Here is an 18,802-nt window from a genome sequence, read left to right as displayed (position 1 = left end):
AGTTTTATCTGTCAGCTTTACCCCTCGGATCTGGGAACCACCTTCTCCTGCAGTACAAAAGACTTTAAACTTAGAAATGAAGAGACTTCAACCCCCCGAAAAGTGTAATTCTGAAGTGCTCAACAGCCTTTAATTCATTATGAACCTAGAGGCAGAGAAAAAAAATATGCAAAAAATACATCACATCCTTAATCTAGGGGGAGGAAAAAAAAATTATTTTTATAGCACATAATCAGACACTTACAAATATATTTCACTGGAGGAAGGGGAGGGTAGGAATGTGCATTTCCTATTTCCTTTTCAATAGTCCGATGCACAGAGGCCATCAATATGGTCATTATAGATAATCTGCACAAGTCATTCCTAAACCAAAGAGAGGGATTTAAAAATCAACAAAAAGGGAGAACCCCTGCAACAAGGAAGGGCATTCTACAGTTCCAGGTTCACGTTTAAACATAACTCATCATCTGAATATGGGGTGAGGAAACACACTTTGTTTTTACAATATAAATAGTATTTTTAAAAGGTACTACATATGAATACAGTAACGGTGCAATTTCAGTCAGGACTTCAACATGCAGAGGAAATTCCCCAATGCTCACTACCACTCATCCCATCCCACCCTTCCCCTCCCACCTCCAAAAAAAAAAATCCTCTGCTGTTTTAATTCTCTTTCAATTGTTTTAAAGTATTTCTCTTGTGGCCTGGCAACATTCTTATTCTTTTATACAAGCAAGTTTTCTATTAAATCATGTCTTAACCGACAGGAGACAGCTATGTAGGAGTAACAACCGAGGCTTTTAAGAACCTTGCCAATTTTTAAAACTTTTATTAGTCTCAGTTTGTTTTTATTCTTGGAGACATCTATTGAAAACGTCAAAAACTCAGAAATAAAAAAACCCTGTTTCAAACATCTTACAAACACGCACGCGTGCACACACGCACAGACACACACACAAGGAAAATAACCCGTAGCAGAGGCAGTAAGAAATAAAGGGAACTCTGATTCTCTCAAGGGAGAACAAAAACTAAAATTTAAAAAAAAAATAAAATTAAAAAATTGCTTTATTCTATCTCCACTCTTTCACTGAGGCAGTTCAATACCCATTGAGTCTCTTAAGATGCTAATCTACCATCTGCTACCCCACAAATCCTTCCCACTTATTCCCTTAAAGATCCAGCTATAGCATTGCTTAAAAACCTCTCCACAGAACAATGACCACCTTGCAAAGGGGCTTTAAAAAAAAAAAAAAAAAAGAGGAATATTGTCTCTTTCTGTCCAGTAATTTCAGGGAATTAAAGTGGAAATGGTTGCTGTGCAGCATTCTGTATAGCTCTCCTATCTCACAGCAGCTTCTGCCCGGCCAAGGCATCGAGGCGAGTGGTACGACGTGCCCTTGCCCCCCTTCACCCAGACACTGCAGAAGCCACGTCCCCTTCCCAACTCTGTGCTAGAGCTGCCGCCTGCTTTCCCTCAGAATCAACAAAGGTCCTCCGAAGACAGCGGAAGACTTTCCGGTGAATTCAGCAGGGTTTGGATCAGGCTCTTTTACAAAAGACTGCTCCGTAACAGCTCCTTGACCGGAGGTGATTTTCAAGTGTTCAAGTGGGAGCTGCCCACTCAGTACTTTAGGATTTGTTTTTGCCTTTAATGCTCATTCAATTCTCAGTGAACTGAGTCCAATCAAATGAAGGGCTTGCATTCCTCTTCCCCAGGAGTATCTCAAAGGCTCAGTCTTCACTTAAGTAAAGGATGTCACAACAATCAAAGATGTTTGGGGAATTTCTTCTTTAATAGGATAAAAGAAAAACATACAAACACCTCCCAGGCTTCTGTCATGGAATGATTCTCACAACTGTAAGGAGCACAACTCAAACAAACAAAAAAAAAAAAACAAAAAAAAAAAAAGGAGACAAAGAAAAGAAAAGGTTCCTATGGGAGACATGCCTACCAGAGAGCTAGAGCAATCCCTTGACGCTCTAGTCTGCAGTGGGGAAGGGGGATGGCTCGTAAAGGAGCTAACACAAGAAGCAGCAACAGAACACTTGCCCAAACTGAGGCATATTGTAACTGAAAGCCATGCTGATGGTTAACTAGAAAGCAACTGTGATGGCAAAGATGGGGAAGGAGGACGACAAGAATGACCCAAACCTGGCCATTTCTTCCCTAAGTTCCTTCCTGGTGACATGGCAGAAACGCACACATCTATCACGTGTCTTTAAGAGAACTAACGGTAAGAAACATCCCAGCTATGAAACATTTCTGTCCCCATCTTCCCCAGCTTACAAAGAAGATAGTGTTTCTTTACAAAAAAGAACCCAGAACTTCCCAGGACATCTGCTCTTGCTCTCTCTCTCCCCGCTGTAGTATTAGTCACATTTTATTTGGGGCTGAGGGGGGAGGATTTTATTTTCTGTTTTAAAGCCATAATCTAGAAAAATGTTTTGTGGAAACTTTTGTTTTCCTATTTTTGTTTGCTTTTTTTTTTAATAATGCTCATTTATAGAAAACTTCACAAAGGTGACGTCTATGTACAGAAAACACAATTCCAAAGGCTGCTTCAGTAGTCAATGTAATAGCACCTTTAAAGACAAAAGAGTTTGACATATTTTAAAAAGTCATTTTGTTAAATTTTAACCCTTTCCAAGCCTCATAAAAAGGAGCCAGTCACAAAGCTCCATTAGGACAAACTCTTCCAAAGTCTCTGTGTGAAATGCTGTTTGAAGATTTTTCAAGCTCCCTACTCTATGGGTCAGCAACGTCTGGCAAAGTAGAGGTAGCGTGCAGCCAGACAAGATTTTCTTGCAGTTCAAACCAAGAGTAGATGAAAGAATTCACAGCAGGCTATTGCACAAGGATAGTCTTCTATTCCACAGTCTTGAAAAGGGTTAATTTATTATTTTTAATTAATCCTGGTTAAAACATGTTGCTCTGAGTTCCAGGCTGGTACTGTGTCTGCAACAGGCTCTCCATAAAGACCAAGTAATCTGGGTTTTGTCCATATTCTTCGGGATTTCTTGAATTCCCCAGCCGGGGCCGCTTGGCTGCTCTCACTTCATCTCCCGAAAATACATCTTCCTGAGGGGCCCCAGTGCTGAGGGACTGCAGGAGACACGAGAGTACAATCGTTAGAGGCACAGCAGGAAAACGGGGAGAGACACGGGTGCAAACCATGGAGCGCGCCTGCGCAACAGCACAGCAGGGATAGCAAGTCAGCAATTTGGTTCAGGGTATTTCTGCAGAAAAAGTGAACTCCGAAACATGCAAAGCACATGGCTGAAATTAGAAATTCTGGGTTTCTGAAACCAAACTGGAAAGAGAAACCCTCGAGTTGCCTTCTTTCTGTTTCAGAGTATCTTTCAATTCAGCTCCTGCCTTGCCAATTCTCTGTTTACTCCTATCCTCCTCTGCCTCTTCAGGTTATACATTCCTAGAATTTCCATGAAATCGGGGCTTCCCTAAGGTCTTCAAAAAAAAAAAAAAAAAAAAAAAAAGACCCAAAGAAAGCATTTGGGGATGACTCTACAAACAATTGCTTCTGTTTGTCCTGCTCTTACACTCCCAAATGAGATGCATTTCTTGGTAAAAATTATCATCTCCTATCACTTTGTTCACTGTTCTACATTAAAGCACTGTGAGCATCACTTCTGCAGAGCATGGTCTAACACTTCTGGCAGCAGAAAGTACATGAGAGAACTTTCAACCAGACTTGAAACTACCTATTCACTTTCCAGTTGCATTTCTGTCTCCGGAACTGTTATAAAGCCTGATGGTCTTCACTGCAGAGAATATGTTTCTTTCCTACTCCTGTAGTTCAGAGCTCCAGTAAGCTGTCTTTAAGCCAAGCTTAAACCGGTCTATTGTGCACATCCCAGAAATTAATTCTAGAGTGCTTCTTTGCCACTGAAAGTCTTTCAAGGATAACAAGGTAAATTTTTATTAACTTCTAAAATTTATGCCATGGGGTCTTATTGAGACAAACCACCTCAAACAAGATGGAGATGCCATCCAGAGATCCGTTACAGAAAGAATTTTACAAGTGGTTTTTTGGGGTAAAACCCTTGAAGATTTCACATATAAGCAAACAAAAGTTTCCTCCCAATTGTCATCAGTTCTTCTGCAGAACTGCCTGTCACCAGGCTGTTTTTGACAATGTGCATCTCTCATTTCTGCTAGCGGCCACGGATTCACAGGGTCAGTGAATCACTGGTTTAACCTGGCACAGCAATTCAGAATCTTAAGGGAAGGTTGGACCATCCCTTTTGTCTCAGAAGAGAGACAGAAGCCCACCACCTCATCACAGGTTAACTTTGCGGATCTATCCCTGTCCTGCAGTAGCTGACATAACAGACATTCAGAATGAAGAAGAGAACTGTATATTCTCCATTTGCATAGAAATCAGTCTCACAATTTGTTTAAATGAGATGGCTTTAAAGGTTAAGGCACCAGGTTTGAAAATACCCAGCGAGTATGGAACCAAAAAAAGCTATGAAATAAATCCGTCATATTTTCTAGGCTCAGTAATTCCATTGTATGCAGTTAAAGACAGCCGGATCTTTTAGATTAAGAGCTTTATAGGTAAGAGCTATGAGAAACCGGGGTTTGGTCCCATGTCGTTAATCAGTTCTCCAGAAACCACTTATCTGTAGACCAATTCACCTCACTTCTGATGAAAGACAGTATTCAGATGGAATGGCAGTTCGTATAACTAAATTCATATGGTGTAAAATGATACAACCATAATCTTTAAATCAGAGAAAACAAAAATCAGATCTGAACATGTGAAAGGGAAAATCATTTAAATGTTTCTCAAGCATTTACATCAAGGATTTTTTTTACTCTACCTATTTTGTGAATGACAAGTGGTTTTACAGCCACAGAAACAGGAGGCTGCATTCACCTTATGTCCAAACAATACGCTAAGAAAATGTGAACGAGTACTGCAGGTCACAGCCATTCTGCTATTCTGTGACTCTGATACCCACCAGGCGAGACTTCACTCTCTTGGGAAGCTCTTCCTCCAAGGTATAAATATCACCACGCTTCACCATTAGTTGGGAACCATCTTCAAACTCGACCTGTAGAGTAGACAGAAAGTGAAATAAGAACTTGGCCTCTACATTTACAGTACCTCAACAGTCCACTCCCAGACTATGCCATGTACGGTCCCTTCATGGGAATACCCTGAAAGCATCAGGGATCAGCTCCCACAGATGATCCCCTGTTCCTGGCACCACATGTCTCTGGGACTGCTATAGAACGAGCATCCCTAAGATGTGTTAAAGATGCTGAACCCAAAAAGTGCTGGTTTCAGTGCTGCTCAGGCATCCCTGTCTTACCCGGCCCAAGTGGCTTCATTCAGTGCTCCCATGGATCCTAAAATGTCTACACTGCAGCTGGACCAGCACCTCTGCTCCCCCCCCAGGCAGAAATCTCTAGAGCACTAGAGACTTCCACTGATTTTTCATTCAAATCCTGAAAAAAGAAGCTTTTAACTTACAATAAAAGGCAGGCCTGTATTCAGGCAATATGGTAATGAGAATTTCTTTCATCTTAAACAAAGCATTTTCACACATCATAAGGAAACAACTCCAGCTACTAAAATACATTTGTATTTTAACAAGCAGAAAGAGTCAGCCAGGTACAAAAAATGCTGGTAACTCCTCACGTCAAACCCTTTTTGCTAAACACTGATTACATCATGAATTATGCATCAGATGTTACAGGAATATTTATTCATGGAAATGCGCATATAAAAATGTTAAAACTATTAAAAGTTTTTAAGAGATTCTAATTTCCTTTGCTCAAGATTCATTACGCTTTTCTGGATAATGCAGAAGGACATACACCACAGCTTAATATGGGATGTCAGGTTCAGACCAGACAAATTCAGAAGGAAGAAAGCATCTGTGCTCTGAACTCCTCCTCCTGCGCTGCCCAGGTCCTGCAGCTCATCAGTTATTCAAGCTCAGCGACGCCCGCTGAGGTCCCGTAACTGAGCAGCATACATCAGCTGGAATAACTATGCAGGTGGGAGAACAGGCTTTGAAAGATGAGTTCTCCTGAGCTCTGCTGAGGTGGTTTAAGATGCTACTGGTCCCATTCACTCTCTGGTTTTACAGAGCACCACTACCGTAACAGAGACGGGAGGGAACACGAATTTAACAGCCGAGGCACGCGCAGATCGCTGTCTGCCATTTCCGCTACACAAGTTCAACTTATCGTAGAAAGGCAGGATTTGCAAGTGAGGGCAGTGCTATCTTAAACTATTACAGAGTGGTTGGACCTTAAGTTCCAAATTACTGATATGGGTTAGATCCGGTATGAACACACATTAAAGCAAGTTGCAACACAGCCACTGGGGCTCCATTTTTAAAAAAAATATACAGGCCTAATCTTAGCACACGAAATACAGACTTAGAGATGTGAACTGGGAAGCTACTGCAAAATAAGATAAATTTAAAATGCAAAAGCTAATCCATGCTGTCTTCCTCTGAATACACTTATTTCATAACAAAATTGTTTCTGTCTTTCTAAATGTAATCCTATTCCAAAACAGATAAAAGAGATGCACTGTAAGTACTGAAAAAGCATCTACATAGGGGACCAATGTGGAAAGTTATTCAGGCTATTTTCCCTATGGAGAAGAGCTTTACTTATAGGTAACTGCATGATTTGAAAAACACAGACTCCTCATGCATATTTTTCTGTCATCTGGCACTATTTGGAATAGCCCATTTCAAATTATGGTACCTCCAAGAAATCAATGACAATTTCCTATCCTGTGATTAAACTGGAAAGCATGCATAACAATAGATCTTTATAGAACTATAGACTGTCCTTATTCATAACCAGGGTCACCTCAGATCACATCATCTCTGAAGCAGTTAACATCCATTATCCACACCAAAAAGACTGTTAACTGACAAGGTGGATTATTGTGCTCTTTGCACACAGATATGAAACACTCCGGGTAGAAATGATAGAAAACAGAACCCCATTTCAAATAAATCCACAATATGGGACTTCCTTTGCCTTTTTTCCAGAGTCATTAATCTCTTAAAAGTAACAATTATTTGCACATTTCAGCATACATTTTTCAAAAGGATGTGCACAAGTATACTTTCTAAACCACTATAATTTTCAACTTCTTGGTGCCATTTTAAAAAGGATTTAATCAAATGAATGTACTGAAACCTTCTGTGCCGAAATATTAACACTGCGTACCAGGTTAAATCTTCCTTTTCTGACTATTACAACCTTCCACAAACAAAAACCCCGTATGTGGAACAGACTCAAAGCCAAAAAAACCTGGCTGCTGTTTTTCTCACCTTAAAAAGAGATGGTGAGTGGATGAGACTCGAGATCAAAGGTTTCTAATTCCTCACACAACAGCAGCAGGACATTATTCCCACAAAGTACCCTCCCATGACCAGAGAGGATTATTCCCCCCTTGAAGCAGTCTCCTGACCCATCCTTTCCCTACTTCCTCTCAAAGCATCGAGGAAAGTTGTTAATTATGTAGGTATTGACTCATGGGGAACTACAGATGACAAGCTCAGCTCCAGCCATACAACAGCCATCAGAGAGCAGTTCGAGTAGGTCACTTTTGACCTGAGTCAGATCTGAGCTGTAAGGAAACGGGCAAATTTATTTTGTATTTTAAAAGCAGATGCAGTCTAGACATATGTCTATCCATACATCCACATTCTGCCACAAAAAACCTTTACCCTGATCTGATTTTAACACTGTATTTCTCTTTAGACTATCAGCGGTACTAATTTCAGAAGGCAAATTCTCCCTTCATGACCAGAGCAAGCATTCAACACTAGTGAGCTATACGATTCGAGCAACCATCAGCCACGTTGACATGAAGTACGTGCGTACTCTTCCATACTCACCTGGTAAATCTGACTGATCTGGGCTGCAATAAACTTGGCCTTATAGATGATTCCATCCGTCCACTGCAGCTGAACCAACTCACCCTCTGGAGGGGGTCCCATTTGGATGCAGTCTCTGCTCTGAAGACAGAATGAAAGAGGTCAGACAGCCAAAACAACAAAGCTCAGGAACTAGGTAAAGAGGTGCGTTAAACTCACTGCTCAAGGAAGTTGCTATGTAACACTATAATTAGGTAGAAGAAAGTTTCTGCACTTGTGATTAATTGCAGTCCTCTCAAATAAAATCATTAACCAGAGAGAGACCCGAAATAAGCACTTGGACCTTCTTCTGGTGACAGTACTCAGTTCTGGGAAATTTCTCATAAGAAAGCCCAAAAGATCACATCTCCTGTATCAGGAAAAACAAGCCAGGTGACCCGCTCTGTTTCACATGGTGAATCAATTGCACAATCAAGAAGAGAATGCATGAGTTGACAAGTCAGCCTCTTCCAGACATTCCTTCTATTAAGTGAATTCCCTATTTTGAACCAGACGTGCTTACAGACAATCTGCTTCCCCCATGAATCACGCTTGTCAGTTGAAAAATAAGAGTTATTCAACCACAAAACAAATAGGATGCAACTTAAAACAAACATTGCTTTCTGTTAAGTCATCTGCATATAGCAAAATCACATCTTTGTAAAGGAACCAAAAAAATGAAATGAGATAATGTCATAAACAAAAAGATTAGTAATGAAGAGCAGTATGAGGTTTGCTATGCAAGCAGCAGCTTTGCTTTTTTTTTTTTTTTTTAAAGTTTTACTTTGTTGTTCCACCCCAAAGCTCACAGAAGAGGAATGCATGCGTTACACTTCATATTCATCTATAACGGCAATAGTCTCCACAGAGAGCTGCTTACAATAATGCTTTCTGGGTAAACATTGTCACTGTATGAACCATCATCAAAGTTCACTTCATAGAAAGTCTGTGTCGTCATGCCAATCACTTTACATCTGTAGTAGAGTCCATTCCGGTTCTTTGTGATCACAGTCTGTCCAAGGGTCACCTCCCTTCGAAACTGAATCTGTGTTGTGGAGAAAAGAGCGTAATTTGCAATTTGCAATCACAAAAGCTGCGTCAAAGACACAGGCACAGAGAAACTGTTCTACAAAATAAATTAAAAAAAAACCCCAACAAACCACCAAAAAACCAAACCACACAACACCACCACCCCCCAACCCCAGAAACATACATTCTGGTTAGCTGCTTTGTGTTTGAAGCAAGTGATGGATACAACATAGGGCCAGTCATCTGGCTCCATGGGCACGCCGGCTGCGTGCGCACAGGTCACATGAAAGGATGTGGAGCAGTGCTCGTAGGAGCACTGGATGCAGGCACCAGACACCTTCTTCATCCGCTTCCGACAGTACACACATTTCTGAAAAGACACACAGGTCGGCGTTACGCAGGCAAAGGCAGCTTTAATGCAACGTACAGAAGCCACAGCCAAAACCGGTGATGTTTGCTGCCGAGAGGTCAAGCCCAATACTTCCAGAACTGCCTACAGACACTTGCCAGAATCACTCGTAAGCCAAGAAACCGCAGCAGATACTAACTTATCATTCCCTTCAACACAACGGCATCTACCAGTGACAGCCCTCCAGAACCAGGCTGGACGGTGAAGCAGAATTAAGTCTCATTTGAGACTCTGTTCACTGGAGGGCACAAGAGGTAAAGACGCCTCATTGATCAAAGAACTGCTACAACTCAATACTCGTCCTCCTTACGTATATGACATGCACCTATGTTAATTCAAACAGCAGCTGGATCTTCACAGACACCCTGCTAGAAAACGATGTTTTCATTTTTTGAAAGAACAGAACACAGAATAACTGTGTAATAATCTGTTCTATTTTACTGAATGGAATATTATACCTATTAGATCTAATAGAATATAATTTTATATAATGGAACAAAAATATTGCATGTTTATTTTACACACATAAACCTATCAACCATAAGTATTTTATTGGTATCCATGTCAGATTAGCTATTGTAGATAATTCAGTTACTGTTTTGCAAACAGAAGAGAGAAAAACATTGTACCAAACACCAGAATTACAGGGGAAAAAAAGGCATGAAAACTTCCAGTATATTTTAAACTCATTTTCTGCAAAGCAGACCCAGTTACTAGACTAATCTAATCAGACAGCACTTTGGGGGGACAGGTAATCAACTTAAGATGTGTGACTACTTGAAAAAGAAATGTAATTTTTTTCAAAGCTAAAAATCATAAGCCTTATGGCACTGTAGGCTTGGAGCAAGCAGTAGGTGTCAGTGGGAAACGAGATACGTTTCCTCATTCCCTAACAGCACCAAATTCCTGTTTCCAGCCCCTTAGAAGAGCAGATTTTGGGAATCCCAATCTAAAGAAGTTTAAGTTGGACACTTGCATAATGTTTCCCGGGAACTATGTGGAAACACTACTCTTAGCTTTTAACATTTTAAGTCTAGGGAATCTGTCACTGATTGATGGCAGCTTCTTTACCTTATCCGAGGCTTAGGCAAGGCAAATCAGGGAAAAATTAATATCACACATGTGAGACGAACATGCATCTTATATAAATAAAATCCTGAGAGATATTCTATGCCCATGAGTCTGACTATACAGCTATGTAATTTACCTATTACAAAGAAATAATTTCCACATAGGAGGAGGAAGAGAGGAAAGCAGTAATCTTTAGTGCTCATTTCCAGACGACCGTCTCCAACGCACACTGCACTGGCTTGCTCCACCACTGCCCCCAGGTTTGACCGCCCACCTCCCTCCCAATCCATCCATTCAGCTAAACATCGATGTCCTATAAACATACTACGACGCTATGAACGACATTCTTTTTCTCTCTGCAGCGTCTGATATTAAACAGAGCCTTTCTTCCCCTCTTTCACTCCTCGTGGCCTCTCGTTTACCTCACTACCATTAAAGCGGTGTTCAAAGTATGCAACACGACAGAACACATGACCTAAACTTAAGGATCCGTATGAATTACTACATCCCATGGGATTAGAAATGTAACGTAAGCTGCCCGACATCACACAAAAAGCCAGTACAACCCCCAGAAGTACAAATTCACTCTACTTCTAGATCTGAGCTATCTTAAAAGCGTTCCCTCAAAAAAAGATGAAGAGTGGCATCGCATTATAAACTAACCAGTAAATGTAAAATAAGATTGCCAAATTTCCATGTTACGTTTTATTTGTGTTATCATAGCCAAGAGCCAGGGCCCCACTGCGCTAACTACAACACACTGCCAAGACAAATAAAAGACCACTCCTTCTTCAATGAGTATTTCTCTTTTCCTTGAAAGCAACATGTGCAGAAGAAGGGGAGATGCATTCTTCCCTGTTTCTGTGCAACATCACCTCTCCCTGACTGGAGTCTGCCCCACACGTGTACGAAATAAGTCCAATTCACTTCCTGTGAATTAACTGAAGTTGAAGTCAGTATGTTTACACCGAAGATTAATTTGGCCTTTTTTACTTAAACTAACAAAAGCCAGGAAATTCAAAGCCAGAGCCTTAGTGTTGGCCAGAATGCGTTTTTTAGTATTTAATAAGCTATGCCTTTATCGCTCTGTAGCCCATGTTCAAAAGCCAGATAAGCACCACGGCAAGGTGCACAGCAGGAACACGGCACTGAAGGCGAGTCAATAGCAATGAGATCTCATTATTAAACTGCCAATACCTAATTCTCCCGCCAGCAGGGACAACTGCTGATATACAGCATGCTCAATACTGCCTCTCAAGGGAGCATTAACCCTCCGGTATCAGGAATCTGCCTTTATTGATGAGAACAGGATTCTTCCAAGCCAGAAGGACAGGCATGACACCCCAGTGGCAAGACAAACTCCTTGTGACAGGCAAAAGAGCTACACCAACGGAATATTCAGAGCAAATATGATCAAAGGACAAAGAAAAATGTGAGCTATGATGAGACTGAAATATAGAAGATGATGGAAGGAGTGAAAATGTAGAAGATCTGGAAGGGTGAGAGATGGGATGGATAGAAGCACCGGTGCCGTGCGCTGTGGTGAGGCAGCACTTGCAGATTTAAAGACATTTTCTGCGGGAGGGGAGGTAGCAGGAAGAGAGGAGGCTTAAAGCACAGGAGAAAAATCTTCAGAATAAATGCACACCGGAGAGTCGGGTCATTGCTGAGACTAAGAAATGGGCTGTCTCTTGCATGATGAACACTGCAATTCATTTACTCCACTAAGGAATGACAGCTAATTATTCCAAATTTCCACGTCATAAATAATTTACGCGCACAGGCCTGTAATACACCATTACTCAGGAAGCATGCAAACTGCATTCTTTAAAATGATGCAATACCCACAAATGGACTGAGAAGTCTGTGCTTGAAATGGGAGGCCTGGTGCATGCTCAAAGAACAGGAGATACCTTTAAACAGATCACTGTAACTCCTTGTTACCTTAGCCCTCTCACAGTAACGTAAAACAATACAAACATATTAAAAAAATAATCACAGATAACCCCTACCCCTCTTTCCTTCACTAGCTCCATTCATTCACTTCAACTGTCCTCAACCATCCCATCATTCCTTCTCTCCTTTTCCATCTTTTTCAGTAACAAAGGCCATCTCTCCAATTTCCTCTAGTACTGCATCAACTTCGTCACTGCCAAAGCCATCAGATTCCTATAAAGGATCCTAAAACTCTCCACGATGGCTCATGAGCACGTTTCTCCGCAGTTTTATCCAATTTAAATTGCCTTTGTACTTCTTCACACACTACATCAACACTGCTGCTCAAAGCACCGCTGCTTTTACATTCTGCCATCCAAATTAATTTTTTTAAACTTTCTCTAGTTCATAACTTTAAAACTCGTTTCAATTTTAGATCACGACAATTAATTTGCTTTCTTTCCTGTAGCAAATGACACTAATAAAACTACATTGTATGCGGTGACAACACCAACAAACTGTTTTCAACAGACGTCAATGGTGCATGCATACACATGGTAATGGTGTTCACAAATAAAGACCAACGCAGAGTAGAAGGATTTTTGTAATCAGTCTAAATACACCAGTACTTATCTGATGACATTCTTGAACATAGAGTAATTAGGCTGAAAATCTACTTCTCACATCCTAACAGCTGGGCTAGCTCTATAGGGGCACCAGAGATCTTACAGAGGGATCAATCACACCGGCATGCTCACAGAAACTCAAGACCAAGACCTGAACCTGTGTCCAAAGCTACCTGGACTAGCCAACATGCCCTGCTGGCAGTCGTGACAGACCCTGGCAGAAATAAACCAGCATTACACCTCTAGAAAAGTTACTCTGATTACGATGAAGCAGTGTGAAGCACCATCCATGCTAATACTTTCCAAGCAAGATGTGCAAAGCCGGGCTTTGAACAAACTTGCAAACTCCAACATGAGGAATCGGTGCCTGTAAATCACATCATTAGACTGTGTAAGTCAAGGTACTTCATATAAAAAATTCTCTACCTTTCCTGAGACGTGAAGAAAACATGAGGTGCGAATGGAAGACAGCTCTGAAGCTTTAATTCAGGAATGAAACAGAAAGAGGTGTAGTAGGTCTGTACAGAGGCTGGGATGGAATAGCCAACGCTTCAGAGCAGAATGAAACAAGAGTCTTACGTACGTTAACGCTGCCCTGCCTCTATAGGATTGTAAGGTAGCCACAGAAGAGTTAAAGAATTAAGTCATGTTTCCTTGTGAGGCTCCATTAAGCAATACAAGTGAGTCTTGTGTAAAAGGATTTTTAGTTCATCGTTACAAGTGCTGGTAATGAAGAGGATGCATGCTGGAAATGTCAGATGATCCATAAAGAACCACTGCTGCAAGATTTATCACTCTCACATCACACTGCTCCATCACTCCACCTGAATAATGAATGCTTTTTACATTCACATTTGTGTACAAAACCCATTTGCACAACAGAGAAATAACTCTGGAAGCAGACAGAGATTCTTCCTAATCTCTCATCCAGGCCGCGGCTGGGCGGCCTGCACTAAATGGCTGCGCAGCTAACAAATACATCAATGCTAACCAATGCATCACTGCTACATCACCTTCCCCCATACCACACTCCCAACTGTCGCCTAGCTGACTTCTGTACGAAAAAAGCTGCAAAAGCACAATTAATTTTGCAATAACACACTATAGTGATGGGGCATTAACTAACATTAAGATTAATTGCTCTGAGCTAATGAATCATCCATTACTAATCCCTCAGATGAGGCTACACAACTAAATAACAAGTTGTTGCTGGACTTTTATTAAAATCTTTGCAGAGTCTCACCTCGCAGTCACAGTCACAAAGAAACATTTATTAATTTCTACAAGAGATTTCTTGATAGAAAAAGAGAAATATTGCAAAGACAGACAAATCAGATTACAGATGAACAAGTCAGCAATATGTCAGCTTCTTTCTCTTTCCTTCACACTCCTGTCATGCGGTACTTTCAGTAAACAAGGCTTTCAGGTAGTTTAGCCCTGACTGTGAGGTGGGTAAGCGTCCTGGGCACTGCCCAGGGAAAGAGCACACTCCTAGGGAGTAAAGGCAGATCTGGTAATCACAATGTGTTTGTGTGTCAAAGCACTGAGACGGTCCCTCAGCAGACAGCCAAATGATAAGCTTCCTGGCACATTTGTTGGAAATAAGAGTGAGAACATCACCTCCAATCTCAGCTGCTTTATGCTCCCACACAATGGTTTTCTGTCTAGTTAAAGCCTTTTTCTTTTTTGGCCCTTACTCACAAACACTCTGCAGGTAAAAGACACCTACCAGTTTCCATCTCTGCTCTGGAATAGCGCTGATGTCCACAGGATGACGCTCTATTACATTGAGAAAACGGGCCTCGGGGACAGCAATAGCACAGATTATATGGATCCACCTGGGAAAAAAGTGAAGAGACATATCAGAGTCTACCATTATTTGAATCAAATACTCAAGAGGGCAGTTAACATTTCTCTGACTCCCTCAGTATCAAGGCATATTTACGGTGGCTGGCAGCCTTAGCAACATTACCAACTGATTGTTAATCATGGCTGCAGAAAGTAAATGTCTCTGGAACAAGAGAGATCAACCTTCTTATGCATCTCATCTTGCATGATACCAACCATTCTCTGAAAAGACTTTTCTCTGACAGATAACCATATTCAACAAGTGTTCAGAGCCATGTTACCTCTGCTATTGAGTGCAGTGTAAAACAGCAGTTACTCAAGCTTATCCTGCCAAGTCAGTGAGTAGCCAGTGTCTCCATAATGCCAAAACAAGCTTCTACACTGAGCATCAAGACCAAATTCACAACACCAGAAGATCACATGCAGTATGGAAGGAAAAGTATTTAAAACCATCACTTACCGCCCATCAGTGGTCATCTGAAGAGCTCCTCCCCTGAGATTACACAGGCAGCATTCCTATAGGAACAAAACTCCTTCAGAACAGGACCAAAAAGCTCTGCTATCTTTCCCAAAAAATGACTCCACCACATCCGGGATGCAAAGGCAAACTGTACCCTCCCACCATCCATCTCAGCTGAAGTATCTAATTCCCACAGTAAGTTTTCTTTTGTCTCCAGAAGAGCAGATGCTTACCGCTGTCCATGCATTGGCTGAGCACCGTGAGCAAGACCAACTTTCATTCACCAAGTCTGGACGTATTCCGTAACAGCCTGAAAGAAACAAAGTTATAGCCTTCAGAGTTTTGTTAACGTATCTGTAGTACTGACTTGTTGACTTTTCAATTCGGAAGCATCTTTGAAATCAGGTGTAGTATTTCAGTAGCTATATTCAATAGCCCAGGCTCAGACAAAAGTCATAAGGAAAGTCATCTTTGGGAAGGAGGGCAGAATTTGGGATCAGCAGGTCTAAAAACGAACAATAACAAATAAAAACCACACAGAGGAAACCCTCAATGTCTTGGGTTTGGCTTTGTTTCTGTCTTGCAAGGACTACAATAGCAGTACTTGATCCTTCAGGCAAGAACTGGGCTCAGAAGTGATGCTGGTACTGCTAGAATGCACTCACACATCAAAACAGTCAAGACCACTGAATTTTAACATGATTCAAGCGGTCATCTTTACTTAGTGGTATTATGAGGAAGGACAAACCCAGTAATATTGCACGGAAATTAAATACATGCATTTCACACATTTCACAGTATTTAAACTAATACTTATTTCTGGTTATATGAAGTGTTAGAAACATCTGATTTTACAGAGCATCAATTACTGTAAGATGCAAGCACCAAATCCTGCTACATACTTCTCTGCAGCACCAAAATAGTAAAGTGGTATTACATCCATTATAAAGACAGGAAAATAAGACCAAAAAAGCCCTTAAAATTCTGTAAAATGCGCTGAAGACAATGTTTACCACTGAAGACAATGGGGAAAAGACACGGAAATAGTTCTGGAAAAGTGGAACTACGCTATTCCCACAAGCTTGCAAAGCGAGCAGAGTGTTAGACGTATCACAAATTGCTGGCCAGCATCCTAATTAACACAAAGCTCATCCCATGGCCTTTACCTGTCCTAACAAAACTGAACATAAAATTTCAGCTGGGAACAACAGTCTCAAATTACCGAATGAAACTTAAAAGAAGTTATTCAGAAAGCACTAAGATTGCCACAATAACCTGATTTATAAAAATCATCCACTTAACCAGATAAACATCGCGTCAAACAAAGTCAGTAATATAGATCCACAGCTGTCTTCCACACCTGAAGTCTCTTTTCATCATACAGCAAAGCAGGAAAGCAGATTCAACCCAGTCCTAGAAAATGGGCAGAGGCGTAGAGTCTAAAACAAGAAACTGATTGGGAAACCGAGCTGAAAGAGAAATAAGACACCCTTGACTGAAATACTGCTGGAGCTGAAAATGGTGTAGAACAGGCTGAAATTTCAGCATTGATTTCTTGCTTCATGACCACAGGTAGACTATGGGATCCGAGGGGAGAAATAGTCACACTTACTGAACACCAGATCGGCCCGTAACGATGATCCTAACGGAACAAGAAAAGTATGCTCTTTTAATGGATTTTGTCAACACCTTAAAAACCCAGAAACCTTCGCAAAAGCTTTCTTCTCTGTACATCCTTGCTGTTGTCATAACCTGGCACAGTTGGTGAGGGTGCTTCTCAAAAACAAATAGACTGCCAACTGGTTTTACAGCATGCTGCCAGATTAACCAAAATACACCTCACCACTGCAATCCTATAATAAAAGCAAATGGATTCTCTGTTGTAAAGTCAAAGGGATATCACAGTCTAGAAGTACAAACAGCGACAAGGAAACAAGATGACACTGGAGACCACATCAGACTGGATTTAAGTTCCATCCTATCCTCAAGGGTAGAGCACAGCCAAAATAGAAAACTGAATTTCTCTACACCCTGTCCGAGACTGCAGATTAACATTACCTTGCCCGCATCCCTCTGTCCCTAAATAGAATTTGACCACCAAAACCATTTGGATAGACAGTCTTCATCCTCACGCTCACTCTGCATCACCTGCTCTTACTAGCCAGAAGTGCCCATAATCACAGACGCAGAAGTAGAAGTTTCATCCTAGGTCTCCACAAGAGACAGCCATGCTGAGCCGACTATAAAATTGGAACAACAAAAGTAATTCCAGCTGATGCAAGTTAAATAAGTTTCCCCATCTGTCAAGATCAAACAGCTGAACAGTAATTCATCACATGTCCTAGTACAAGTGCAAATGTTAACTAGATGTCGTACTATCTACAGTGAAGGTACACTCCACCAGGATTAATCAGATCTTCTTTTAGACCTAACTATCAGCGAAAAAAACAGACATATGTTCCTTTTTGTAATCAAGTGCCATTCCTACAAACAGTAACACAGACACTAATAAAATATATCTCAGAAACTACTCCATAATCTCTGATGCACACAAGAACAATACGACCTTACCCAGCAGACCAATATTTGAGCAAGTGAAAAGAGTGCCATCAGCTTTCTGATTTCTGCTTTATTACAAAAAATAAAAGATAACAAAAGAATCTCTTCTGTGAGACAGAGAAGAATCATCCACAAAACAAAGAGTAAAATGAATATTTGTATGTATTTTTAAGATGAGTTATTGCCAAGATGGACTCAAATATACACACATTCTAGTACCAGAAAGAAGTGTAACAAGCATGCCAAGAAGGAATTCAAATATAGGCAAGACACAAAGAAACTCCTGAGTTTCTCAATACCCAAAACACTTTGGTGAAGAAGGGAACACTCACTAGCATGAACCTGCAGGCAGCATTTGGCACAGGATATCAAGGGGCTGGTTCCATCCTCTCCAATATATGAATTTGAAGGAAGGGGCTCTGTGTTTTCTCCACTTGAGGTAAAGCACATCTCCGGGATCAGAGGCTTGGTCTTTTGTCCGCACTTAGAAAGGTGGATGAAAGAGGTGGTCTCCCCTACAGAGACTGGGACAGCTTCTTTGTCTGTCTGTAAGGACTTAAAGAGAAAATACCATCAGATGGAATCGCCTCTTCCCTGGTCACAGTTTTAACCTTGAAGTCAGAGCGCTCCCCTTGCAAAAAAAGTCATCCAACACCTGACACCACGCAGCACAAATAAACTTTAAATCCTACCTGCTCATACACACCCCCACCCCTGCCTTTTGCTGCCCTCTCTCTTCCTTAGGCCTGTAGTGGGATCTGCAATTTATTTTGAAAGCTCAAAGCATTACAGTAATGAGAAGCTTTCCCTGGTGTTCTGCTGTAAAAATCTAAATTCCTAAATTGCAGCTGAAAACACTAAGGGAAAAAAAAAATTCAAAAAAGGAGAATGTTAATAAAAGCAAGACCTTTCCTCCCCCTCTCCCATCCTTCTGGCATCCTTCCC

At 41.1% G+C, this 18,802-nt stretch overlaps 1 protein-coding gene across 4 annotated transcripts in view; it reads right to left on the bottom strand.

Moving 5' to 3' along the window:
- Window positions 1-1,774: 1,774 nt before the first annotated feature.
- Window positions 1,775-18,802, bottom strand: part of KDM4B (lysine demethylase 4B) — a 90,904-nt gene continuing 73,876 nt past the window's right edge. For all 4 annotated transcript variants that reach the window (XM_075776775.1, XM_075776776.1, XM_075776777.1 and 1 more), the window contains 9 exons: window positions 18,190-18,412; window positions 15,532-15,608; window positions 15,299-15,354; window positions 14,720-14,828; window positions 9,134-9,319; window positions 8,801-8,965; window positions 7,903-8,022; window positions 4,987-5,079; window positions 1,775-3,103 (listed from right to left, as the gene is read on the bottom strand). In XM_075776775.1, coding sequence (XP_075632890.1) covers window positions 2,918-3,103; window positions 4,987-5,079; window positions 7,903-8,022; window positions 8,801-8,965; window positions 9,134-9,319; window positions 14,720-14,828; window positions 15,299-15,354; window positions 15,532-15,608; window positions 18,190-18,412 — 1,215 coding nt within the window. In that variant the 3' untranslated portion in view covers window positions 1,775-2,917. The remainder of the gene's footprint in view (window positions 3,104-4,986; window positions 5,080-7,902; window positions 8,023-8,800; window positions 8,966-9,133; window positions 9,320-14,719; window positions 14,829-15,298; window positions 15,355-15,531; window positions 15,609-18,189; window positions 18,413-18,802) is intronic.

The sequence above is a fragment of the Balearica regulorum genome, chromosome 26 (assembly GCF_011004875.1).
Source record: "Balearica regulorum gibbericeps isolate bBalReg1 chromosome 26, bBalReg1.pri, whole genome shotgun sequence".
In the NCBI taxonomy this organism is placed as follows: domain Eukaryota; kingdom Metazoa; phylum Chordata; class Aves; order Gruiformes; family Gruidae; genus Balearica; species Balearica regulorum.
The sequence above is the reverse complement of the archived record's forward strand: the minus strand, read 5'-3'. Positions and strand labels throughout refer to the sequence as shown.